The sequence below is a fragment of the Cetorhinus maximus genome, chromosome 8, assembly GCF_964194155.1.
Source record: "Cetorhinus maximus chromosome 8, sCetMax3.hap1.1, whole genome shotgun sequence".
NCBI classification, from domain to species: domain Eukaryota; kingdom Metazoa; phylum Chordata; class Chondrichthyes; order Lamniformes; family Cetorhinidae; genus Cetorhinus; species Cetorhinus maximus.
The window spans coordinates 51,001,962-51,022,952 of NC_135886.1; the positions used below are offsets into that span (position 1 = coordinate 51,001,962).

A 20,991-nucleotide genomic window follows, 5' to 3' on the forward strand; every position below is an offset into this window, starting at 1 on the left:
GGGGCCCTCGGGCACCCAAAGGGAGGAGGAGAAGTAACTGGACACTCCTGGCTCATCCACTCAGGAATCTCAGATGCCCTCTCCCTCTGAGACCCATTTGCCTGTGACCCCCCCTCAACCTCATTCTCCGTCACCGCAGAGTGAGCAGCTGGCCCACAGGAGGGCAGCCAAAGCAAACTGGGGCCCTCAAGGCTTCAGCTCTCCAGAGAATCCACGTTGAAGTCATCAGTGGCAACAGGGCCAACAATTACACAGGCTGTCTCCACCCCTGCTGTGGATGTCAGGGCAGCATATAGAAGAAGTGGTAGGCCTAGAAAAGTTAAGAATTTCTAATCACAAGTGGTTGCACAGGTGAACACATTTTGTCATTTTATAACCTGAAAATATATTCGCTTTCATTGAATAATGTGTAATGGTGTCTTTCAGCTTCATTTATAGGCTTCACGAGCCCTTCCCCCTGCATCTCCCGCATTGTAGTTCAGCGGGAAGGGGCTGACTCATGAGTGATTCTGGAGGGAGAAATGTGCGTGTGGCAGGGTGTTTCAGAGCCTTATGCAAGCACTCTCCCATGCACGTGGACCCTTCCTCCATCACACTCATCTCAATGTCCCGAGCATTTTCAATGTTGCCTGCTGGGGTTCTCTTTCAGTTGCCCATCTGAGCTGACCTGCATCTCCACCCACCCACTGATCAAATTCCCACATAGCATCTGTTCCCACCCAACACAAGACTTTCACTTTCGATTTTAGAAGCATGGTCATTGTTAAGTATGTGTTCAGCTCCCCTATTCTTTCCCCTCTCCCAGTCACCATTCCCCCATCACAATTGACCCCCCAGTATCACCTTCCACCTCCCCATCATCACCTACCAACCAGAACCCTTTTCTTCCTGGGATGTCGTGTACGTTCCCTATCTTCCTGAGTATCCCACCCCCATCCACATTGACCTCCCTGACCTCCTCCTTCCCACCCCCGGGGTCCATGTCTGCCTCTAAGTCCCCACCAACCACCCTCGCTGTCCCTTCTATTGCTACCATCGCACCCTCACCTTCCCACCTTACTGGCTCACTCTGCCCTCTCTCATACTCACCATTCCCTCCTACCACGCCCACCCTTATTTCACTCCACAGACCTCTACCTTGCTCGTCCACCTGGAAATCCCCCTTTACTCCTTCATCCACCCTTACTCCTTCCTCCCCCCAACTCGCTCCTCCCTCTGGATTCCTTTCCCCCTCTGAACTCCTTCTTCCCCCTGGACTCCTTCCCCCCTCTGAAATCCTTCCTCCCCTCTAAGTTTTGCTCACCTCTGAACTCCTTCCCCCCCTCCAAGCTCCTTCGCTTAGACGTTCCTCCTCCCTTGCACCTATCTCCTCAGTTGCTGCATTCTCTACTGTTACAGCCTTCTGCCCCATTCTCCCTCCCCCTTCCCAACCTCACCCTCCCTAACACCATTGTTTCCCCCCTCTCCCAAACTCATCCCTCCACCCCCTACTACACCTTTCTCTCCCAGTCAAACCTAGACCTTCCCCTCCACCCCCTCGATGATTATCCATAGCTGACCATGGCCAAGACACTGATATCCCTATACAGACCCTCAACAGTGACTTCCCACACTCTGTGGGCTACTTTGCGGCAGAGCCATATCCATGAGAATCCACCCAGAGTGTGATGCATGTGTTCCTCCAGGGTCCCGTTACTGTCGGGCTCCAGCATCTTCTGCTCCTTGGATGTCCACAGTTTGAGTAAGGCCCTCATGATAAGTGTTGACTTCTGTATGTCACACTTATCAAGAAGTGTTCTGAGCCGGCGTGTTTTCCCGACGACGTGGGTGGTAAATTTGACACGGGAGGATGATTCTGGAGAGCAGGGCTGATATTTAGATGCAGATGTATTAAAATGATTTTCCTGACATGTGGTGGCGGGAAAGGCAGCCCGCCACTGACAGGTGGAGTGGACGATCACAAAAAGGTTTCACAACGGCACGAAACTGATTTTTGGCCTTCCCGCCAGATTATCTGCTCATGTCCACCATGACGCCCGTCGCCAATGGAAATGCAAAACTCTGGCCATAGAGTGCAAGAGCAAGGAGGTTTGTTGAACTTATATAAGACATTAGTTCAATGCCAGGTAGAGTATTGCGTGCCATAATTTAGGAAGGATGTGAAGGTATTAGAGAGAGTGCAGAAAAGGTTAACAAGAACGATTCCAGGGATGAGAAATTTCAGCTATGAAGATAGATTGGGGAAGTTGGGACTCTTTTCCTTGGAGAAAAGAAGGCTGAGAGGAGATTCCATAGAAGTATTCAAAATCATGAGGGTCTTGGACAGAGTAGATAGGGAGAAACTGTTCCCTCTCATGAAAGGATTGAGAATGGAGAGGGCACAGATTTAAAATAATTGACAAAAGAAGCAAAAGTGATATGAGAAAAAACTTTTTCACACAGCGAGTGGTTAGGTTGTGGAATGCATTCCCTGAGAGTGTGGTGGAGGGAGGTTCAATCGAGAAATTCAAGAGGGAATTAAATGATTATTTAAAAAGAAAAATTGTTGCAGGGAGAAGACAAGGAGAATGACACTAAGTGAATTGCTAATTCGGAGAGCAGGCACAGACATGATGGCCGAATGGCCTCCTTCTGCAATTCTGTGATTTGTGAACTCCCTTTATTCTGATTTAATTTGAAGTGTTTAATCATGTTTCAATTCCTTGAAATTATTTCAGTTGGTATATTACTGTAAGTACTGTTGGTATTTACTGGTATTTTGGCAGGCTGAACAACAATTAAATCTGCTTTTAAGAGCAGGGCAAGATGCTGATTGTGTTGATAAACAACTTTAAACTCTGAATCATAATCATAACCACTGACTGACTTAGGCTTTTAAAAAATTTATTTGTTCATGGGATGTGGGCATTGCTGGCTAGGCCAGCATTTATTGTCCATCCCTAACTGAGGGCATTTTAAGAGTCAACATGTAGGCCAGACTTCTATCCCTTAAGGGCATTGGTGAACCAAGTGGGTTTTTACAACAATGGTTTCATGGTCATCAGCAGACTTTTAATTCCAGATTTGTATTGAATTCAAATTTCACCATCTGCTATGGTGAGACCCTGGGTCTCTGGAATACCAGTCCAGTGACAACACCACTATGCCACCACTTCCCCCGGTTGTGTTCGTATGGTAACAATACCATTCCCGAAGACTGATATACAATTCTTGGCTTTAAAGACAATGAGCTGAGTGGGTTCTTCAGATCATAACCGAACAGCTGTTATTATGAAGGGTCTGTGAATAGCTTTCTCCAAACCCGCAGCATGTTTTCATGACATAAGGAGCCCAGACTCATGAGTTGAATGTGGATTATCATTTTTGTCCTACCACTCAGAAAGCCCACCCAACTCAGAAGCTTCTGAACATTTGGTATAAGTAATATAGGCATTATTGCAATATAGCTAATATTACAAAACTTGTGTTTCAAAACATCATTCTAAATAACAATATATTAATTTTGGAAACAGTTTTACTTATTCTGTTAACAGCTTTTACTAGCTTCATACTAATTAATAAAATTATAATCTAGAAATTACTGTTTGTAATATGAAAGAATGATTGTTTATCTTGTTTGTATGATATTTCTTTGCCGATGATTTTTAGCAGACATATTAATCCATTTTAAAATAGATGAGCTAACACGTGTTAAAATAGAAAATTCATGCAAATATGTTAACTATTCATCTTCTAATATCTGGCAGTAGTAATTTATGGGTTTATTTTTTTATCTGGGTCTGTGTAATCCCACACTGTTTGGCTTAGTTAAGAATGTGGCAGCATGCTAAAGTGCTCTAATTTAACATTATTATGTTTTAGTGAGTTTTCTGGTGAACGTTAATCTGTTTTATTTCTGCTTCAGATGCTGATGAACTTACTGTGCATTTCAAGCATTTCTATAAGGCCAGAAATTTCTGTTGGTGATAATAGAAAATGAATGCTTAGAATTTTCATGTGAGATCCCTCGGTGCACTATTTCAACAAAGGGATTATGACATTTAAGATAAATGGGGCAAGGCCCTCGATTAAAACAGGAAAAGGAAAGTCATCCAAAATTGATGAGCATTCATCTGTAATTATCAGTAATTTTTCAGCCTTATTGTTTTTTTATCGAGTTAAAATGGTTTATTTTCTTACATGAGAAATAAAATCTTTTGTACACTACAATCATTAAAAAAGCAGTTTGCAGGAATGAAAGACTGAAATATGGAAGGAAATCTGGCATCTTTACGTAGTCTGGCCTTTTCGTGACTCCAGTCCCACACCAATGTGGTTAACTCTTAACTGCCCTCTGAAATGGCCTAGCAAGCCTTTCAGTTGAATCACCACCTTCTCAGGGTAACTCAGGATGGGCAATAAATGCTGGCCTTGCCACAGACACCCACATTCTGAGAATAAATTATAACAAATAGTACATGTAGTAAAATCCTAAACATGGGAATCACAGTTCTTTTTTTAATTAATTAAAATTCACCCCCACTCTTGTTTTATTTCCAAACCCTAAGAAATCAGTTCAGTCACAAAACTACCAGAATAAAGTCAGATAATGCATTCACACCAAAGAATATCCCTCTTATCCAAAAAAAAAGGCAGCAACTAGCCTTGAGGTACTTAAGCCTTTGCATAAGAAACTTGGACATGCTCCAGAAAGTTTCTTTCAGGAAAATTAAAAATATTTTAACGGCTGCATTTTCAGAGCAGGTGGAAAACTATAAATAAACAAACTTGTAATTATAATTTTCAGGTACCAGCAGTTCATCTAAAAACATTTCTGACTCAAATTTATGTTTAACCAATGGTAAAAGAAAGTAATATTTGATTGATTGCTTCTAACAGATTTCAATCCCACCATCCAAAAAACCTGATTAACTGGTACTGGCAATCTAAAACTCCAATGAAAATAGCTGAATTTTCTGGCAAGCTGATACATGGGTCAAAATGTTGATGGCTGGCATGTAAACAATAGCAGATAAAATGTTGCATCATGGATGTATGGAGAATAAGGGAGGCCCAGACCAGACTCAATGGTGAATGGTCTCCTTCTGCACTGTATGATTCTATGATCCAGTGAACCAGGAAGTCCAGTGGCAGCCAAAATGATGCACTTTCCAACCATTCTTTCCTCTAAATGGGGAAGTCTCTTTGCTTTGTACCTCCCTCAGCAGACCAGACATGAATGAAAACTCACCAAGTGAGGAATTGTGGGTCTGAAACTGCCAAGCACCATGCAACATAACACTGCAATGGTGCATCCAAGCACTGTGGTATTACAGGAAAAAAAATCCTTACAGCTATTTTTATAAATTTTTAGTTTTACTGTCATTTTTCTGGCTAATACTTTCTGTGCATGTACATAAGACATGGAAACAAAATAAGACAGGAAGTCACAAAAGGATTTTTGGTGAGGCTTGGGCATTCTGAGTGTGGTTTGGGTATTGTGGGCTGGGCTTGAGGATTGAGGGCAGATGACTAAAAGCTTAGTCAAAGAGGTAGGTTTTAAGGAGCATCTTAAAGGACAAAAGCAGGGTAGAGAGGCAGAGAGGTTTAGGAAAGAAATTCCAGAGCCTTGGGCCCTTGCAGCTGAAGGCACAGCTGCCAATGGTAGAGTGAATTAAATCAGGGATAGAGAGGGTGAGGCCTTGGAGGGAAAAGAAAACAAGGGTGAAAATTTTAAAATCGAGACATTGCTTAAGTGGGAACCAGTGTACCTCAATAAGCACAGGAGATGTGGGTGAACAGAATTTGGTGTGATTTAGGGCATGAGTAGCAGTTTTGAATGACCTCAAGTTTACAAAGAATTGAACGTGGAAGGCTGACCAGGAGTGTGTTAGAATAGCCAAGCCTGGAGGAAAAAAATTCATGGATGAGGTTTTCAGCAGAAAAGTTGCTAAAGCAGGTGCCGAGTCAGCAATGTTAAAGATATGAAAATACCTGGGGCTGAATTTTGTGTTTGTCGGGCGGGCGGGCCCGGCCCAATCTCCAGCAGGCAGGGAGCCAATCCCCGCCGGAGAAGCGGGCTCCGCTGTCATTTTAAGTGGGGGGCCAATTAAGGCCCGCCCAGTGTGATGTCTGCCAGGAAGCGCTATGCGCTTCCTGTGTGGGCGAGGGGGGATTTCCCCAAATGCGAGAGTGCGCTATTTCACGCATGCGCACGAAGGAGCGCACATCTCCCTAAGGCTAAGTGCTGCCTCAGGGAGATCGCTGAAAGTTGTACAAAGATTAAAAATAGAAAAATTTATAAATCCTTAACATGTCCCCCTCATGTGACAATGTCACACTAAAACTTTATTAAATTTTTTAAACCCTACATGAAACCTCATCCCGCCAGTGGATGAGGTTTCATGTTTTTTCAGAAGCCCGCTGGGGCTCCTGGCCTGCCCGCCAACCTTAAGGTTGGATGGGCAGGTCCTTTAATTGTTTTAATTATCCTGTCAATGGCTTCAATTGGCCATTGACAGGTCGGTGGGCGCACAGCTGACTTTGCTGTGCCCCCGCCTTCCTGAAGATTTAAGTGGGGTGGAATGACGTCGGGGGTTCCCCCCGATGTCATCCCGTGTCATTTTGCGCGTCAGCAAGCGGACCCCGCCCTCTGCTCACCGACAGCAAAATTCAGCCCCTGGTCTTACTGATGACGCAGATATGTGGTTGGAAGCTCACCTCGGGATCAAATATGACACCAAGGATTCAAATAGTCTGCTTCAGCCTGAAACAGTTGGCAAGGAGAGGGACAGAGTCAGTGGTTCAGGTGTGGAATTTGGATGGGACCAGAAACAATAGCCTCAGTCTTGAATGGTGTTAAGCTTCCTGAGTATTGTTAAATGAACATACGAATTATGAGCAGGAGTGAGCCATACAGCCCCTCAAGCCTGCTCTGCCATTCAATAAGATCATGGCTGATCTGTTTGTAGCTTCAACTCCACATTCCTGCCTACCACCAACCCCCTTTGACTCCCTTGTTAGTCAAGAATCTAGCTACCTCTGCCTTAAAAATATTCAATGACCCTGCCTCCACTCCTCTCTGGGGAAGAGAACCCCAAAGATTCACAACCCACTGAGAGAAATAAATTCTCCTCATCTCTGTCTTAAATGAGAAACACCTTACTTTTAAACTGTGTCCCTAGTTCTAGTCACTCCCACAAAGGGAAACATCATTTCAGCATCCACCAAGTCCCCTCAGGATCTTGTATGTTTCAATAAGATCACCTCTCATTCTTCTAAACTCCAATTGATACAGGATGTGGATATATTGTTGGAGATGCACTCATCCAAGCAAGTGCAGTGTATTCTATCGCACCATGATTTGTGTCTTATGGATGGTGGACAGACTTTTGGGAGTCAGTAGATGAGTTACTCACCGAAGAATCTCAGCCTCTGACCTGCTCTTGTAGGCAAAGTATTTATATCTAGTCACGTTTCTGGTCCAGTTAAGTTTCTGATCAATGGTAACTGCGAGGATGTTGATAGTGGAGGATTTAGCGATGGTAATGCCATTGAATATTCAAGGGGAAATGGTTAGATTCATTCTTGTTGGGGATGGTCATTGCCTGGCACTTGTTTGACTTAAATGTTACTTGTCACTTATCTGCCCAAACCAGAATGTTGTCCTGTCTCTCAACAGGCATCCCTTCAATGTCGTCTTGGAATAATGATAGCACACTGGATTACCTCGAAATAAAAGTTATTTGTGAGCTTGTTATGATGACAGCTGGTGTAAATTGCTGCTCAAACCAAATCCCAGAGGGAAATTTGGCTTACAGGCCATACCCTTTATTTTTGTATTCTGAAAGTGAGAAGAAGATGTACCAATCTCAACAGTAAGAGATCCAGTAACACTTTTGGGATTTTAAAAAGTAAAAGTTATATTAATAAGAATAAAAGAAAACTTAAGTACACAGATGCACCATTAAGGTTAGTCTTACAAACATTTCCCCCAAAAAGACTCTCCACTGGGTCAGACCCACAAGTAAACACCTTCCAGGCAACACTCCCTTATAGTTATTCAACTCTAAGAAATTCAGTGCTATTACCCAAGGTAAACTGCTGTAGCTTCAATAAAGGCATACCACATGACATGTAACTTGCTTCCACTCTGCTGTGGAAAGCCAAACTTCAGAATAAAACTGCCTTTTGTAGAGACTTCTGGTTTGATGGCTAGTTCAAACAGCATCTCCTCCCAGCCCAGAGCTAACAGCTCCCAAATCAACAGCTCAAACAGCTCCAGCTGCTCATCTCCAGCTATAGCCACTCTAAGTTCCCCACAGTAACTCTAAGATACCTTTATTCCCTTTTCATCTAAGGTTCCATTGTTCTCACACCTCTTTGAAACTCAAATCCTTCCAAATTTAAAATCTTTTGTGACTTTATCTTTTCTTTGCTTTTGGGCCAATAAAATATAATACCCCCCTTCTATTTACCTCAGGAACTCCTGCAAGATGCAAACATGTTTCTTCCTCCCTCTAACTCCCCTTTGATATTCAAACAAACTCTCAACTCATCTAAAAATGCAAATGTTAGATCTAACCTATTTCCTTGTACCCCAACCTAACTCCTCTATCCTTTTCATGTTTTAAACCCCTAGATAATCTGTCTCCTATTAATCTCTGCCCAGCTTAATTAAATCATACACATACACAGACACACACAGCCTTTTCCACTGAATAACACAATATTCCCCCAAAACATTTTTAAAACATCCATTTCTCACAAACTGACTTTAATGTGTGACTGGAGTGACATATAGGCCAGACTGGGTTGACAGCAGGTTTTCTTCCATAATTCAACCCCCATTTCTGCAAATCATTTTTAATGATTACAGGGTGCAATAGATTTTATTTCTCATGCAAGAAATTGAGCCATTTTAACAGTCAAAAATGAATAAAGATGAGGAATTATTGTTAATTGCAGATGAATACTTAACACTTTAAAATAACTTTCCTCTATTGTTATAATAGTGGACATTGCCTCATTTATTTTAAACAGGGTAGTCTCACACAACATCTTTATTTTGAGGTGGTCCACTATACTATCATCTTGTATCGATGGTTATACTTGAATTGAGCATTAATAGATTATAAATCTTTTTCTGTTCTTATAAGGGACACACATGTCAGATGATGCACATAGGGGACCATGAGTTTCATCAATCGGCCTTGTATTGTGGGAAGCCCTTTCATCTGGAAAACTGACTGCTCTTACCTGTTGCTCCTGTGGCTCCCTACAGAAGTTACTATACTTAATCACCTTGGAGAACAGAGCAGCAATCATTTTCTTGATGTATCGATCCTGGCAAATTGACAGATGCTGGCATTTTTGTCAAAGGTCTCTGATACCTCATGAGATATGGAAGCTCAAGGTCATGGTAACCTTGATAATGATGGGCAGAATTATGACAGCCCCACAATGTGGCAAGAGATTATCCTCAATCTCTCATGTAACCTTTCTGCTGAACTTGAGGCAGCGAAGGAACTGCTCCTTCAAATGGAGTCAATAGATCTAAGAAGACCTTCTGGAGTTGAATATGTTCTTCCCATGTGTCCTCTACCCTTGATGATGCCTGGCTGCTCTGGCATCCAAAATGGGGCCCTGCTGCCCTCAACCTCTTCCGCCAAGGAAATTACAAAGCAAATTCCCATGATGCTGTTCAAGATGCAAACTTTCAAAAACTCTGAGCAATGGCCAGAAAATGCAAAAAATGCTTCCAACATCAAAACTCTGAATGAATATAAGCAAGTTTAATTGGTGGCAAGTAGCATCTGACCTGTGATCAGTAGGAAAGCAGGAAATAGAGGTGCAAGACGATGTCCACTGGTCTTGTTTTGCATCGGTATTAAATTTGATAAAAAATCCCGAGGCAATGCAATTGAAGCAGGGATCTGGCAAAAGGGGTGTTGCATTCCTATAAATGGTCTTTCTGGAGAATAAGATCAAGGAAAATTAGCCTGGTGACCTTACTTGCTTTTGAACTGTTGTCTAACATAACTGTGCACTCCACAGCTGGATCAGCAAACATTTCATCAATTATACCTGTTAGCTGCTTGAGAAGAATTTGATCATAACTGCAGGTGTGTCACCAATTGGCTGATATCCATTCTAAAAGTTGATTTTTCTTGTAGGAATTACATATTTCAATTCTGTACATTTTTACTTAACTTGCAAAAAAGCAGACCTTTCATAATTTTCATGAAAAAAATTAGCAACAATTGAGAAATTTCACTCACATATCATGTGATAATTTTTTATCTCTTCATGGGATATGGGTGTGCTGCTAAGGCCAGCATTTATTGTTAGTAATTATTGCTGAGAAGGTGGTAGTGAACAATCTCCTTGAACCGCTGTGATCCATGTGGTATAGGTACATCAACGGTGCTGGTAGGGAGGGAGTTCCAGGATTTTGACCCAGCAACAATGAAGGAGTGGCAATATAGTCCCAAATCAGGATGGTGTGTGGCTTGGAGGGGAATTTCCAGGTGGAGGTTTTCCTATGTACTTCTATGTACCTGTTGCCCTTGTCCTGCTAGGTGATAGAGGTCATGGTTTGGAATGTGATGTCGAAGGAGACGAGGTGAGTTGCTACAGTGCATCTTGCAGATGGTGCACAGTGCTGCCACCTGGTGCTGGTGGGAGTTAATGAATGTTTAAGGTAGTGGACGGAGTGCTGATTAACCAAACTGATTTATCCTGGATTATGTCAAGCTTCTTGGGTGTTGTTGGAGTTGCATTCATCCAGACAAGTGGAGAGTATTCCGTCACACTTCCGATTTGTTCCTTGTAGATAGTGGAAAAGCTGTAGGGAGCCAAGAGTTGTGTTTTTCGCCACAGAATTCCAGGCTTCTGACTTGCTCTTGTAGCCGCAGTATTTATGTGGTTGGTCCAGTTAAGTTTCTGGTCAGTGGTAACCTCCAGAGTGTTAATGATGGGGATTCAGGTGTGGTAATACTGCTCAATGTTAAAGGAACGTGGTTAGATTCTCTCTTGTTAGAGATGGCCACTGCCTGGCACTTGGGTAACGGGAATGTTGCTTGCCAATTATCAGTCCAAGCCTGAATGTTGTCCAGGTCTTGGTGCATGTGGATATGGGCTACTTCAGTATCTGATGAGTTTCAAATGGTACTGAATGCTATACAATCATGAGTAAACATCCCCACTTCTGATCTTATGCTGGAGGGAAGGTCATTGATGAAGTAGTTGAAGATAGTTGGGCCGAGGACACTCCCAGGGAGGAACCCCTGTGGCAATATCCTGGGGCTGAGATGATTGGCCTCGAACAATCACAACCATCTTCCTTGTGCTAGGCATAACTCCAGCCAGAAGACAGTTTTTCCCCTGATTTCTATTGATTCCACTATTGCTAGGAACATAGGAGCAGGAGTAGGCCATTTAGCCCATCGAGCCTGCTCCACAGTTCAATTAGGCCATGGCAAATCACCTACCTCAATACCACTTTCCTGCATTATCTCCATATTCCTTGATGTCATTATTCTCCAGAAATTTATTAATTTATGTCTTGAACATGCTCAATGATTGAGCTTCCACAGCCCTCTGGGGTAGAGAATTCCAAAGATTCACCACCCTCTGAATGAAGAAATTCCTTCTCGTCTCAGTCTTAAATGGCCTATCCCTTATTCTGAAACTGTGTCCCTTGGTTTTAAACTCACCAGCCAAGGGAAGCATTCTTTCTATATCCATGCCCTGTAAGAATTTTGTAAGTTTCAATGAGGTCACCTCTCATTCTTCAAAACTCTAGAAAATACAGGCCCAGTTCCCCCAACCTCTCCTCATAAGACAATCCTGCCATCCCAGGGATTAGTCTGATGAACCTCCGTTGCACACCCTCAAGGGCAAGTATATCTTTCCTCAGATAAGGAGGCCAAACCTGTACACAATACTCCAAACATGGTCTCACCAAGGCTCTATACAATTGCAGCAAGGTATCTTTATTTCTGTACTCAAATCCCCTTGCGATGAAGGCCAACATACCATTTGCTTTCCTTATTGATTGTTGCTAGCTTTTAATGACTCATGAACAAGGACACCAGGCCCCTTTGGACACCAAGGCCTGAATTTTTCAGGTGGCGGGCAGGCTCAGCGGGAGTGGGCAGGGGCAGGCGCGGAGCCGATCACCGCCCGTGATCGGCTCAGTGCCGCCATTTTATGCGGGTGGGCCAATTAAGGCCCGCCCACTGTAAAACACGAGCCGTAGCGCTCAGCGCTACCTGTGCGGGCAGGGGGAGGAGGTAGAGTCGGGGCCAGGACTCTTTCACGCATGAGCACGAAAGAGTGCTTCAATCTCCCTGAGGCACAGAGCTGCCTCAGGGAGATTGAATCGCCTCTTAAATTATTAAATAAATGGTTCAAAAATTTAATTAAACATGTCCCCTCATGTGACTGTGTCACTCGAGATGGGCATGTTTTTATATGTAGGAAATTTAAAAAATTTATCTAATAAAAGCTTTAGGAAACCTCATTCCGCTTGTGGATGAGGTTTCCTAAAAAATGTAAAGGCCGCTTGGCCTTTTCGCCTGCCCATCAACTGTAAGGTTGGACGGGCAGTATTAACAATTACATCAATTACTCCCTTAATGGCTTTAATAGGCCGCTTACATATCGGCGGGCGCGCAGCCAACTCCGGCACACGCCCGCCAAATGGAATATCACGGGACGCTCGATGATGTTGAGATGCACGCCCGATGTCATCACACATCATTTTACATGTCAATGTGTCGGACCCGCCCCCACACGCCGACTGAAAAATCCTGCCCCAACACTTCCCAACCTCTCATCACTTAAGAAATATTCTGTCTTTCTTTTTTTCTACCAAAGTGGTTAACTTCACATTTATTCACTTTATATTCCATCTGCCATGTACTTGTCCATTCACTTAGGGCAGGATTTTACGCGTCGGCGAGCGGGGATGGGGCCTGCTCGCCGACACGTAAAATGATGCGGGGTGATGTCGGGCGGAACTCCCGATGTCACCGCGCCCCACTTAAATTTTCAGGAAGGCGGGGGCGCAGCAAAATCAGCTGTGCACCCGCCGACCTGTCAATGGCCAATTTTATTTTTCTATTTTTATCTTTTTTACATTTAGAGCCGATCTCCCTGAGGCTGCACTTAGCCTCAGGGAGATGAGTGCACTCTTTTGTGCGCATGCGCAAAAGGGCGCACTCTCGATTTTGGGATTCCCCCCCACCATAGCGCTTCTGTGCGGACGTCACGTTGGGCGGGCCTTAATTGGCCCGCCCACGTAAAATGGCGGCGCGCCTCCGATCGGGGGGCGCTAATTGGAAGCGCGCCAGTATGCGCCCTTCAACTTCCACCCGACGGGGGGAAAGTTCAGCCCTTTGTCTGTACAAGTCCACTTGAAGCCTCCTTGCATCTTCCTCTCAACTTACATTTCCACCTAGTTTTGTGTCATCAGCAAATTTGGAAATATAACAATTGGTCCCCACATCCAAATCATTTATACAGATTGTGAACAGCTGTGGACCTAGCACTGATCCTTATGGTACCCCGCTAGTAACAGTCTGCCATCCTGAGAATGATCTGTTTATCCTGACTCTCTGCTTTCTGTCTGTTAACTAATTCTCAATCCATACTAGTATGCTACTCACAATCCCGTGTGTTCTAATTTTGTTTACTAAGCTCCTGTGTGGGACCTTATCAAAAGCCTTCTGAAAATCCAAATTCACCACATCCACTGATTCTCCTTTATCTAAGCTAAAAGTAACATCCTCAAAAAATTCCAACAGGTTTGTCAAACATGATTTTCATTTCATAAATCCATGTTGCCTCTGCCCAATTTTAGCATTACTTAAGTGTCCAGTTATCACTTCCTTTATAATAGATTCTAACACTTACTTTATAATAGAGAATAGCTCTCTGTTTTCTCTCTACCTCCTTTCTTAAATAGTGGGGTTACATTTGCTACTTTCCAGTCCACAGGAATCTTTCCAGAATCTATAGAAATTTGAAAGATAACCACCAATGCATCCACTATATTTATAGCCACCTCCTTCAGCACTCTGACATGTAGCTCATCTGGTTCAGGGAATTTATCAACCTTCAATCCAGTTAACTTTTCAAGTACTATCTCTTTACAAATATTAATTTCTTTCAGTGCCTCAGTTTCACAAGTCTCTTGGTTGCCTCATATTTCTGGGAGACTTTCTGTATCTTCATTTGTGAAGACAGACACAAAGGGCAGAATTTTGCCCTTGGCGGGCGAGCTTGGCTGGGGGCGGGCAGGGGCAGTCAGGAAGCTGCCTGCTGCCTGCAATCAGGGCTGGACTGCGATATCACGCTGGTGGGCCAATTAAGGCCCGCCCAGTGTGAAACGCAAGTGGCAGTGCTCAGCACTGTCTGTGCGGAGGGGGGAGGAGGGCGAGCAGGCCAAGCACAAACTTCGCGCATGCGCACAAGTGAGCACTTGAAAATCTCCCTGAGGCACAGAGCTGCCTCAGGGAGATGAAGCATTTTAAGGAAGAAATAAAGAAAATAAAAATGTAACGAAACATGTTCCCTCATAAGACTTTGTCACACGAGAAGGGACATGTCATTAATTACATTTTAAAACTTGTATTTTTATTTGCTTTTGGAATCTGCATCGCACCCACTTGGCCTTTTCACCTGGCTGCCAACCGTAAGGTTGGATGAGCAGCAAAAAATTTAAGTTAATTGATTAGTTAATGGCCTTAACAGGCCTTTTAATTGTCCGTGGGCGCGCTGCTGACTCCGGCGCGCGCCCGCCGAATGAACTATCGCACAACTGTGCATTGACAGCACACTTGGCCGACTTCAACGCGTGTCATTTCACACTTGAGCGGGTCGGGCGTGCGCCTGCCCGCCGAGCGAAAAACTCTGCCCGAAGTAATTGTTGAATTCCTCTGCTATTTCTTTCATTATAAATTCTCCTGTTTCCACCTATAATTGGCCCACACTTGCCCTACCTAATCCTTTCCTTTTGGCATACCTAAAGAAGCTTTTACAGTCCACCTTTATGTTTCTCGCTATCTTACATTCACTTTTCCGTTTCCCTTTCTTTATCAGTTTCTTGGTCCTCCTTTGCTAGGTTCTAAATTGCTCCCAATCCTCAGCCTTATCACTTTTTCTGGCATCCTTATTAGCCACTTCCTTTGATCTAATGCAATCTTCAACTTATTTTGTTAGCCACAGTTGATTCACCTTTTCCATTGGATATTTGTGCCTTAGAGGAAAGTATATCTTTTGTAGACCATGTAGGACCTCTTTAAATACTAGCCATTGCCTGTCTACTGTCAAATCTTTTAGTGTATTTTCCCAAACCACCATAGCCAACTTACTCCTCATACCTTCACAGTTTCCCTTGTTCAGATTTAAGACTTCAGTTTCAGGATGAACTATGCCACATTCAAACTTAATGTGAAATTCTATCATATTATGGTCATAATTACCTAAAGGCTCATTTACAGCAAGCTGATTAATTAGCCCTTTTTCATTCTGTAATACTAAATCTAAAATAGCCCGATCGGTAGTTTGTTTTTCAATGTACTGCTCCAGAAACCCTTTTCATACACACTCCAGGAATTCCTCCTCCAGAGCATTGTGCTGATTTGGTTAACCCAGTCTATGTGTAACTTGAAGTCACCCATTATTACTGTATTACCCATGTTACATGCATCTCGAAATTCTTGACTTATATCGTACCCAACATTAGCACTACAGTTTGGTGGCCTATAAACAACTCTCACCAATGTTTGCTGTCCCTTCCTGTTTCTACCTAAACTGATTCTACATCTTGATCCTTCAATCTAAGACCCTCTCTTACTGCACTGCACTGATCTCATCCCTTTTTAAGGGCACTACCCCATCTCATTTTTCTTTTTGCTTATCCTTCCTAAATGATGAATATCCTTGGATAATTAGTTCCCAATCTTGGTCACCCTGTAGCCACATCTCTGTAATGGCAATTAAAATCATACCATTTATCTCAATTTGTGCCTTCAAAACATCAACCTTGTTGTGAATGCTGTGTGCATTCAGATAGAGTGCCGTTAATTCTGCCTTTTTAACATAAACAGATGCATTCTCCAACCAGCCCGTGCTTGCAAAACTCAAAACATAGGGCAGAACTTTCTGCCCACCGGGCAGGCGGGCCCAACCCAATCTCTGGCGAGTGGGGAGCCAATCCCTGCCAAAGAAGCGGGCCTCGCCGCCATTTTACATGGGCGGGCCTCCCAGCGTGATGTCCGCCGGGAAGCACTATGTGCTTCCTGTGTAGGCGGGGGAGGGGGGATTCCCCAACAGCGAGAGTACGCTCTTTTGCGCATGCGCACAAAAGAGCGCACATCTTCCTGAGGCTAAGTGCTGCCTCAGGGAGATAGCTGACAGTTTTAAAAACATTAAAAATAGAAAAAAAAATCCTTAACATGTCCCCCTCATGTGACAATGTCACATGAGATGGGACATGTTCATAAATTACACTAAAACTTTTTAAACCCCTACATGAAACCTCAACATGAAACCTCATCCCGCCGGTGGATGAGGTTTCATGCTTTTTCAGAAGCCCGTCGGGGCTCCTGGCCTGCCCGCCAACATTAAGGTTGGACGGGCAGGTCCTTTAGTTGTTTCAAAGGTCGGCGGGCCCGCAGCTGATTTTGCTGTGCCCCTGTCTTCCTGAAAATTTAAATGGGGCGGGATGACGTCGGGGGTTCTGCCCCCGACGTCATCCCACGTCATTTCATGCGCCAGCGAGCGGGCCCCGCCCCCTGCTCGCCAATGGCAAAATTCAGCTCATATTGTCCAACATTAAATGTGATTCTGCATTTTGACAGCACTTGCTTAACAGTCCTGATTGTGCTAAGAATTACACTGATAACCAATTTAAGATTATAGTCATTTGGTAATACAGAACTTGAGTATTGCTGAAAAAAAAAGACTTTTTTTGTCAAAGCTTTTTGTCTTGCACTTACCAGGACAATTCGCAAGAAAATACCAATGTCAGGGGAAACAACAAATTTATACTGTATGAGAAGAGAGTGCTGATTGGTTGGCAAGTGGACTCTGATTGGTAAAGGTGTTGCCATGGAGAATGCACCTGTTGATTGTGACTGACAGTTAACTGCCAAGCATTGTTTGAAATTTAATCCAAGCAGCTTGAATCTGATTGGTCAAGACATTGCCCTTGGGAATAAGATTGTTAGTTTAGCTTGCAGTGTGGTGTATTTACATGTACTGGAGGCTACATATATTAATACACAGAGCCCTATTCATTGCAGACAGAAAGAACATGTACACACATTGCGCCTGTTTCAGCTAAACAAAGTAAGTGACAGCCATTTGCTTGTTCATTCCCAGAGCAATGTAATGACCAAGCAGAGTCAAGCTGCCTTGTTTAAATTTCAAACAATGCTTGGCAATTAACTGCCCATGCACACGAAAGAGCGCACTCATCTCCCTGATGCAAAGTGCTGCCTCAGGGAGGTCGGCTCTACTGTAAAAAATACTAAAAATAGAAAAAAAAAATTCCCTGACATGTCCCCTCATGTGACACGTCCATAACTTCTAAAAATACTTTAGTTAAATTTTTTAAAACCTACATAAAACCTCATCCCATCAATGGATGAGGTTTCATGCTTTTTCTAACACCCGCCAGGGTTCCTGGCCTGTCCGCCAACCTTAAGGTTGGACGGGCAGGCCCATTAATTACTTAAATGATGCTGTCATTGGCCTCAATTGGCCATTGACGGGTCAGCGGGCACACAGCTGAATTTGCTGAGCCCCCGCTTACTTGAAAATTTAAATGGGGCGCAGTGACATCAGGAGTTCCGCCCGACGTCACTGCATGTCATTTTATGCATCGGCGAGCAGGCCCCGCCCCCACTCACCAATGGGAAAATCCTGGCCTATGTGCGTGTGGCCCAGGACTGATTTTGTCTATGTGTGAATGGCCCACGATAAGATGTGTTCTCCACTCCTGTCATACAGTATAAATTTGTTGCTTCCCCTGACATTGGTATTTTCTTGCAAGTTATCCTGACGAGTGCAGGGCAGGAAGCTTTTTTTTTTGGCAATACTGAATTTAAGATTATTAGTCAGGCTTGCGGTGTGGTTAACTTACATGCTTGAAGTTACATATATTCATATACAGGCCCCTGTCCTTCATCGACAGAAGGAACATGATCATGATTGCACATTTCTCAACTAAACAAAAGCTTGGGGAACAGCTATTCCCAGGTTCATTCCCCATGGCAATGCCTTGACCAATCTGAATTGACCAGCCTGGTTTAAATTTAAACAAAGCTCAGCAGTTAACTGTTCCCTGGTGCATTCTCTATGGCAGCACCTCTACCATTCGGAGTCCACTTGCCAAACAATCAGCACTCTCTTCTCATGCAGTATAATTTTTTTGCTCCTTTTACTGTTGGTATTCTTGCATATCTGTCTTGATGAGTGCAAGACAAAAAGCTTCAACAGCGTGTCTCTTTTTTCAGCAATACTCAAGTTATTAATTAATTAAATTTAAATTCCCCTAGCTGCCTTGGTGGGGTTTGAACTCATGCTTCCAGAGCACAGGTTCAGGCCTCTGGATTACTAGTCCAGTAACATTGCCACCATACTTCTATGGGGGATAGAAATGCCATATTGTATTGTAGGGGATAATCTTTCTAAAGCAATACTTTATTTTGTAGAAATAGCATTAAACATGCTCCATTATAATGGCAGCCTGCTGATTTAATATTTACTAAGTCACCTGTTGTCTCTAAAGGTAAACAATAGCAAAACTTTACGTTACTGCAACATTTCAAGTGAATTAAAACTTAATTCCTTTAAATTAAGAATATTTGAATAATTTTATTGAGAATGTTGAAAGATTTATGTTAAGATTTATTACTAAACAATAATTTCTACTTTGCTTTAAATCCAGAGGTTCTGACAGATCAGATCAGCTACCCACTTCAAGATCCAGATCTGCCGATGACTCCATACAACCAGTATCCCAGCATGCAATTCTCCACAATGGCGACACCCCAGCCACAAACACACTATTCTAGCCACAATTATTATCCACAGTATTCACCAGAAGGACATTATTCACCTAACTCATATGAGCTAACCAAACCACAATACCTGGGCCCCAGTGATGCTGATGCAGGAATACCTGTGATGAAAAGACCTAGACTCAACCATTCATCTTTGCGAATAAAGGGTGAGGAGGAGCTGTGTGTGGTGTGTGGCGACAAAGCCTCAGGGTATCACTATAATGCACTAACGTGTGAAGGATGCAAAGGTAAGAATGCATTTTTTATATCACAATGCTTTATTTTCATAATTCTTCACTCATCATTAACGAGGTACATGTTTATATTTATCACTGTGAGTGTGTCTAATTGTACATAGAAATTAGACAGAAAAGTTTAAAAGCAATACAATTTGAAGATCTTCAGATATAAAAATATACAAAATCATACATAATAAAAATTATATTTTACAACTTATTTACATTGTATCAAATACTTATTAATGCTTTATAACTGTAATAACTATTAAAGGAAACAGCCCCAAAACACAGTTAAATTTGATAACCTTATAAAATGGGCCTAGAGATCATGGTTCGCCCATTCATCGTGCTTCAGGCAGTACATTATATTTGTGCTGCTAGTTGTTTTACATGATTGCTGCATGCAGCTAGTGCTACCTGCTTTGTTCATTGACTACATGCATCACAGGTTCCCAGGGGAATTGGAGCCTCCATAAGCGCCAATGCGCTGATACAGTGAGGATGTGTGCCTCTGATCTGGGTGTGGGTGAGATTATCATGGGCGGATATAGAACACTGGCATAGCCTGACCTGCCTGGCAATCTTCCATTGGTCTTCCTCATATATCTTCATAAGAAAGAAGAAAGGATTGTATTTATATTGCTCCTTTTACAACCGCACAATGTCCCAAAGCACTTTACATGAAGTACTTTTGAAGTGTTGTGATATAGGAAACCTAGCAGCCAATTTGTGGACAGCAAGATCCCATAAACAGTAATCTGATCATCTGTTTCTGTGATGTTGGTTAAGGGATAAACGGTTATGCACCATTTTTCTTTGATTGTTATTTCTTTGGCTGCTACATAGATTCCCCTTTGTGACAATTGTTCTGCTGTTTTTTTTTTACCTTATAGTCACCAGCTATTGTCGGCAACGGTTTCCAGATGTGAATTGACCTATCACTGCACTTTGATGTCTCTGTGGCTCAATGGGTTGCACTCTCACCTAAGCCAGAAGGTTGTGGGTTCAAGCCCTGCTCCAGAACTTAAGCACAAAAATCAAAGCTGATACTTCAGTGTAATACTGAGAGAGAAGCGCTGTCTTTCAGATGAGATGTTAAACCGCGACTGCCCTCTCAGGTGGACATAGAAGGTTCCACATGGCATTTTGAAGAAGTGCAGTTTAGATATTGCCAGTGTTATGGCCATTGAGCCCTAAAATTTTGCTGAATCTTCTTCCTAAATTCATTAAACAAACTTTTGTATAATGCTGGTCTCCTAACAACCATCCATGGATGACCATTATATATGGATAGAATTTTACATGCATGCTTATGAGTTATGAATATGAATTAGGAGCAGGAGTAGGCCATTCGGCCCCTCGAGCCTGCTCCGCAATTTGAGGATATTATGGCTGATCTGATTGTGGCCTCAACTCCACATTCTGCCTACCTCCGATAATCTTTGACATCCTTGTTAGTCAAGAATCTATCTACCTCTGCCATAAAAATATTCAATGACCCTGCTTCCACCGGTCTCTGAGGAAGAGATTTTCAAAGAATCACAACCCTCAGAGAAAATATTTCTTCTCATCTCCATCTTAAATGGGTGACCCCTTATTTTTAAACTATGCCCCCTACTTCTAGTCTCTCCCACATGGGGAAACATCCTTTCAGCATAAAGTAACCAACAAAACAAAATTACACCACTCACCTA

The 20,991-nt window shown here is 43.0% G+C and overlaps 1 protein-coding gene across 6 annotated transcripts in view; it reads left to right on the plus strand.

The window, feature by feature from the left end:
- LOC144683621 (bile acid receptor-like) overlaps window positions 1-20,991 on the plus strand; it is a 191,150-nt gene that overhangs the window by 111,321 nt on the left and 58,838 nt on the right. For all 6 annotated transcript variants that reach the window (XM_078546829.1, XM_078546830.1, XM_078546828.1 and 3 more), the window contains one exon: window positions 18,944-19,306. In XM_078546829.1, coding sequence (XP_078402955.1) covers window positions 18,944-19,306 — 363 coding nt within the window. The remainder of the gene's footprint in view (window positions 1-18,943; window positions 19,307-20,991) is intronic.